At 40.8% G+C, this 7,243-nt stretch overlaps 1 protein-coding gene across 1 annotated transcript in view; it reads right to left on the bottom strand.

Moving 5' to 3' along the window:
* LOC307074298 (claudin-10-like) overlaps positions 1–144 on the bottom strand; it is a gene marked incomplete at both ends in the record, with an annotated part of 3,129 nt that extends 2,985 nt beyond the window's left edge. Inside the window, one exon of the mRNA XM_079734318.1 lies at positions 1–144. This exon is cut by the window's left edge and continues 76 nt beyond it. Coding sequence (XP_079590444.1) covers positions 1–144 — 144 coding nt within the window.
* Between the last annotated feature and the right edge of the window lie 7,099 nt (positions 145–7,243).

Below are 7,243 nucleotides of genomic sequence, written 5' to 3'. Positions count from 1 at the left end.
GTTGGACCAGAAGGTTGCCGTAGTGATGACGGTGCCGTCCACAGAGGACACCTTCCAGTGGTCCATGGGCAGCGTGGAGGACACCAGGATCCAGCCCGACACGCTGAGGAGGAACGCCACGATCTCCGTCGCCATGCGGCCCATCTCTCTCTCTGTCTCCTCTAATTCTCTCTCTCTCTCTCTCTCTCTCTCTCTCTCTCTCTCTCTCCTTTGAATTTCTATCTCTCTCTCCTCTGTTTCTCTTTCTCTACTCTGGTTCTATCACTCCCTCCCTTTCTTTCTCTCTCTCTCTCTCTCTCTCTCTCTCTCTCTCTCGCTCTCTCTCCCTCTCTCTGTTTCTCTATCTCACTCTTTCTTAGGTCAAATATAAGTTATTAAATGGCCTGGGATATGTTTTATGCCAAAGGACATAAGGGATTGTAATATGCTACAAAAATTAAAAGAGAAAATGTCTGTAAATAATCAAAATCATCATACTACATCATCCAAAAATGTAGACATTAAAAGTAGTCCATTCTGTGTGTCCCTCTGTCCCTCTTGTCTCTGTCTCTCTCTCTTACTCCTTGGTCAGCCTCAATGAAAATAATGCTCAAGTTTAGTTGAGAGGTAGACACTCTTTCTCCTTATCTCTCAATCTTTCTCTCTCTCTCTCACTTGCTCTCTCAAACTTTGTCTACTGAATATCTAAGTCTCTCTCTCTCTCTCTCTCGCTCTCTCTTTCTTGTGCACTCTCTCACACACACACGCTTACACAAATGCTCACAAACCCACGCACACAAAATACACACACCAAAACACACGCACACAGACACAAACACTGCGTTTGTTTTAATCAGATATAACAATATGTTCTCATTTCCAAGCCTTTGCTTTCAACTTTAGATTTCTGGATACTTTTGTTTCCGTGCACTCGATGTATCTTCATTTGTCTCTTCTTTCTATAGTTGCCAAGGTTAACTCCTTTCTACCCTACTCAAGTTTGTTTCTATTTCAAATTGATTTCCTTGTTGTTTCTTAGTTTCATGTTTTACTGTCAAGTGTATATGATGGGGGATGGTGCAGTTACCAAAATCCTCATCCACCTAATTCTAAACGATACAGCTGCAATAGAATGAAACAATATTTTTAGTTTAAGAGACTAATAAAGCAATACTGCCCTCAAGTGGCGGAATGTCTTGACGCTCGAATTAAAACAAATCGTGGGACATTAGAGAATTGATCTGTTGAACACACACACACACACACACACACACACACACACACACACACACACACAAACACACACAAACACCGAAGACCAAAGACCAAACTGTTGGTCTTTGCAAAATAAGTCACAATGTGTGTTTAGGTTCTCCTTGTTTATCTTTCGAACAATGTGGGTCTTTTCGGTTCACCTCCATTCAATTCAATTTAATTAGTGTAGCCCTTAATCAATTAAGAAAAACACTCCCTTAATTAGTAAGGAGAACAATCAATCTTGAGAAGGAACGTAGAGAGGCAGAATCTCTCTTGGAGACTTTATCAACTTTGCAGCACTTGAACGTGTATATGAGTGAACACGTCGTCAGGGTAACATCCAGCCACACGGACTGCAGAGATTTCAGAGGTTGTTGATAGGAAAATGCCGGGGTGGTGACTTTGGGCGTCTTGTAAGTCCTCTCTATTAGCAGCTGCGGCTCTAGACCGTTTCCACCTGGGTCAGGATCACCCAATCAAAGCCCCCCCCCCCCCCCCCACGAAGAAAGAAAGAAAGAAAGAAAGAAAGAAAGAAATAAGGAAAGACTGAATGATAAATAAAACAGGAAAGAGGGAATATAGAAAGGAAGAAGGAAAGAAAGATTGAAAGAAAGGAGGAAAGAAAGAAAGAATGAACGAAAGAAGGTAAGAAAGAAAGAAACAAAGAAAGAAAGATAGAAAGAAAGGAAGAAAGAAATAAAGAAAGAAGGAACAAAAGAGAATAAAAGGAGAAAAAGCAGCAACAAAACAAAATAAAAAAGCAGGAAAGAATAAGGAGAGAAATAGAGAAAGAAAGAACAAATGACATAAAGAAAGAGGAGAATTTATTGTTACATAAACTAGGAATATAAATCACTGTTTATATTCCCAAAAGAGGGGATAAGAGGACCTGTGGCATCGAACTGTTACACTGTGTGTTGCGGGTTTGAAAAGCAGGGCAGGTTGTACAGCCACCATCTCTGCTGACATGGTACCCAGGAGTGCTGGCTTACAACGCTTGCTCTCGATAGACCAAGACCTTGAGAGCAAGTGCATCCCATGGGAAAACTATGCGCTCAAAACAACCAGCTCTGTCTTTGCCAGCCAGTAGGCATATATTTGCCATGTCAATGTGTTAGCTGTAGTAGCTGACCTTTCATAAACAGATGCATGTGTTATTGTCTGGCTTTATTCAGATTGGTTTCATTCTTTTCAGGTTTTAACACTGTGAGTGTCAGTAAACTTGTTTAACTTTTATTTTAATTGTATTCTTTGTTTAAATTCTGTATTTCTGTCACCTGGACTACTCTATATCTTCATTCAAAGTTTGCTGTATACATAAAATTGGATTTACCATCAGATATTGTGAAATGAGAATTACAAACGTATAATAAGCATTAAACCTACACTGCAATAGGCCTTCATTCAGTTATTCATCTTTATTTGTCACATTTGGGTTCACAGATTGTGTTGTGATGAAGGGACCATAGGACAGGTGAAATGTGTGCTCTCCTTCTGGTCTTGGTCAGTACACGTAAATGGCCGGCATTTATAAAGCGCTTTACAGTATTGGCTGTCGTTCACCCATTCATGCACACACCGACTGCGGAGTTGACAATGCAAGGCGACAGGGTTAGGTGCCTTGCTCAGGGACACCGCAACACACAGGTAGGAATAGCCGGGGATCGAACAAGCAACCTTGCAGCTACCAGTCAACCCACTCTACCTCCTGAGCTAACACTCTTATATGTGCTGCTGGAGGACGCGATCAACCAAGGCACAAAAGCTTTACAGTTGGGATTTGTCTTTGTTTGATTGGTCTGCTGTCGGTTTTGCACCCCTGGCCGTCATATTCTACTGACGTGCAAACAACTGCTTGTGTGATGTTGCGATTATTCGTCAGGAGGATGTCAATAAGATAAGCTGGCTGTTTATCTTTTTTCGGGCCAAGGTTCAAGAGTCAAAAGTGACATATTATACCACCAGGTGTGAGTGTGATTAGCCGTTACAAGACGTTTTGAAAATCTGCCTCTTTTGAAATCACAAGTGGACGTGTCCAACTAGATGTATATGGTATGTCTATCAGACAACCAGCCCAACTAGTGGACTGTAGCAAACATTGCTCATCTATCCTTCATACATCTAGGTGGAAGGCCCACTTGTGATATCAGAAGAGGCAGATTTTCAAAGCAACGGCTAATCACACTCAGACCTAGTGGTATAATATGTCACCTTAAATGCACACTGTGTTGCAGAGTTGAGCGCAGACTGCTGCGGTGTGTGATGTCATGTTATGCATTAGCAACACACAACGCCAAGTGACTGCACAACAATTCACTTCTTTGAACTTTGAGGCTGACCACTTCTTTGAAAATGTCAGAATGCTACAATGCTAACTCGAGATTCAATATTCAGCAGTGTTGTTGGTCACATACATATACAAGAAAGGCAGTTATATGAAAAGTGGCAGTACCTGCAGAGATTGTGCAAAGAAATAAAAAATGTGCAAAAAACAACAAATAGAGGTATTCTGTACAGTAAAAAGAATAATACTATCTCTACATGGAAACAAGGTTGTTCTTCCCACGGTCGCCTGTGGGATTGACCCCAGCAGCGTGATGTCGGCTTAAGTTTCTCCAAAAGTGGATTGTGTTTCTACTTTTATCTACACACCGCTGCTTTTTTTTTGTGCCCCCCCACGATGCCCCCCATTGCGTAGCTTACCACGCACTACCCCCATTGAAATGAACGGTTGTACGAGTTTGCGACGCAATGCCTGATTCAGCCCGACAAACGATTCAGGCATTGCATTGATAGCCACAGACTGCTGCAGTGATAGAAGGGTGTCACTTCATGGCCCATTTGTGTGACGTCATGTTAACTATCAACTACTTTAACACGCAACTACTTTGCGTGTTAAAGGTGACATATTATACCGCCAGGTGTGAGTGTGATTAGCAGTTACAACCCTAATCACACTCACACCTTGTTGCATAATATGTCACCTTAACACGTAGTTTGGCCGTGTTAACACGTCATATGTTGGTGTCGTAATACAACAAAAAACTGACATGTCAGGTCTCATTTTGGCATGTTAACACACAAATGTTATGTTAAGAACACTACAGCATAAAACTAGCGATGTATCTTGCCTTGCCATGGCTACTTGGCTACATTGCTTCCTCATCATCCCATTTTGCTAGTCTAATGCATTCCATAAATGTGCAGTTTCATAAGACAAAGTGTGCAGTGGCTCAGCAAGTTTCTTTAAACGTCACCTTTTAAATTTGTTTCTTCTTAGCCACAACTCTGGTTTACGTTCCATACACTTCATTTCACACATCATTTGCATTCAAAGTCATGAATGCATGCATACTGTCAATGTATTAATTGACAGTATGTATGCATAACATTTCTCTCATGCTACTGTGGTCATAATTACTCACATCCTAATGTTATCTTATGCTAAGACATTCACATAAACATGCACACCAAGTGAACATGGAAATGCAGAGATACAGCTGGTTTGAAACGACACACTATAGATCAGATACAAACACTAAAGACAGTTGTATAATACACCCTGTTTATATTGTTTACTTCTCTTATATAGTGTGTTATATCTCTTAAATCATATTCTACATCTATTATAAAGAATACGTGATTATTTTCTCCTAGCTCTGGTGCAGCAGCCTAGACAGCCGCTCTCTCTTATCACAAATTTCATGTGATCGTACCAATTTCTGCGTGCTTTGCGTCTCATTAGACACTCATTACTGCATAAATCTAACACCTATACCTTAAGGACCATAGTCCTTTACAAGTAACAAGGTACAAACAATTTTTTTGTCATTCTACAACACAGCGATATGCAGTCCCATTGGCTACTTTGTTACCCATTATATTATCGAGGATGAATTTAAAGGTGACTATTCAGATAACGTCAAAAGTTCAGAAAAATATGAAGGCATACATACTGTAAATGTATTAATAGGCAGTATGCAACTTTATGCATACTATTTCCTGTGCTTCTATGGCCATAATTACTTATAACCTAATGTTATCTTATGTTATGACGTACACATAAACATGCACACACAGTTAACAGGGAATTGCAGAGTAACAGCTCGAGGTGTTATTCAATGTACTGACTATATCTAGGTTCAGTGATTGTTTAGGATGTTTCGTTAGTTAGTCAAACTGCTCGGGGCATTTTTCATGCTCACTTGCGCTTTTGAGGGATTATAATCGGGTTGACTATATTCTGTTTGAGGAATAACCTAAATTATATATTGTATTACACAATCCGTATTCCAAACAAGTGGAACATTAGCTACATTTTTGTCTAAATCACTTCAGTCATTTACTTGTTTAAAGGTAAATGATACTAGAATGATCAATTAGGAGGCTGTAGCCCTACAGGAAGTGATGCAATGAGTAGGTGACTTAGGGGTCAAGGCGACTAACAAGTGAGCTATAGACCTGGGGTCTCTTTTATATCGAAGAGGATCTCAAAGGACATATACAATAATCAATTTGGGGGCTCCAGCCCTACAAGAAGTGACTCAGCAAATGCTCCAATGCTCGCTTGCGAGATTGTAAGCTTAAGTTCTTCCCAGACCTAACCACTATCATGTGTGCATATGTACATCTGACATCAGACCTCTATTACATAACCAAAAAAACATGTGAGTAAAATGCACATTCACATCTTTTAATACCATAAGGGGCATGGTGTGGGCTCCTTTTAACCTTTGACACCAGACTTCAAAAACATGTCCGCAGATGGGATTACACGCCTTAGGGCACGGACATTTGATGGTGCTTTGTGAACATTTCCCGTAGCGCCCCAAATGCATATTCTAGCAGACCATAATGAATTGATATTTAAGAGAGGTCTCTATCTTATTAACAAATTTGTGTTTTTTGACATCTTAGTATGACCTCTCAGGGAAGTATTACTTATTATTCCTATCACTCCCGGTTGTCCTAGAACCACCAAATTGATAACCCTTTCATATCCAAAAGACCCCATGCCTTTAGCTCATTCCCAAGTGTACTAGACACCTGGATCCCCCATCAATTCCGTCACTTCCAGTTGGGCTAGAGCTTCTAAATCTAAACACATCATTTTAGTTTGAGTTCTGAGTTGAATGCCCTCATTCATATCAAAGTGGTCAATAGGTGTACAACGCTACGCTATCATTTGCGACCATAAAGGGGGGCCTGGCTGTCACCTGTTACCTTAGGTAACCTTAGGTTCTCTTCTGATCACTGGCTCTAGTTGCCAATATGATCAGATCTACATCTTACTGGCTGTTTGCTGGTACTTATGTTTTGGGAGTTGTCTATGTTACTCTTAAAGTTGTAGAGAACTTGTTGATTTTTCCAGCATGTATCCAGTCTGTTCTTGAAACAATTGACACTTGGTGCGTTCACCACCACCCCCTGATGGTAGGTTGTTCCATATGTTGGTCACTCTCAGGCTGAAGAAGTTTTTGTACTGGTTCCCCCTGGATGAATGTCTCAGGCCTTCATCTTGTGTTGTGGTTCACAGGTCTGCTACTCTCGGATAGTGGGCCATGGTAACTTGTCCTTTTGACATACACAACATATTAATGGAGTATACACACACAATTTAGGAGCTTACTAGAGACTCCCACACTCACAATAATGTGGCCTCTCATATTGCTAAGACGTTATTTCCACTAATGGCCTTCCATAGGAGAGGACACCACAGAGGCTATCAGTCTCTCTGCCATCTTCACAGTTGCTCTGCAAACAGCGGAACGCTATAATGCTAACATTGCATGTTAAACAAGTCTGATATAAGTACTCTTCTTCCCTTTGGCATTGTCTGTTCTAATCACCGGCTCACGTGATTGGCCACCGCAGTTTGAAGTCAGGTTATGGTTTACAAAGCTGATTCTGTTTCAACCTCTCACCCTAGATCACGTTAACGCATAATACTAGGTTACTTCTGCACTTCAGCTGAAAGACATTTCTGCTGTACCTGTTCACTGATTTG

This window comes from Pollachius pollachius (genome assembly GCF_949987615.1).
Source record: "Pollachius pollachius genome assembly, chromosome: 4".
NCBI classification, from domain to species: Eukaryota; Metazoa; Chordata; class Actinopteri; order Gadiformes; family Gadidae; genus Pollachius; species Pollachius pollachius.
Note: the sequence above shows the minus strand (reverse complement) of the source record. Positions and strands in the feature narration are given on the sequence as shown.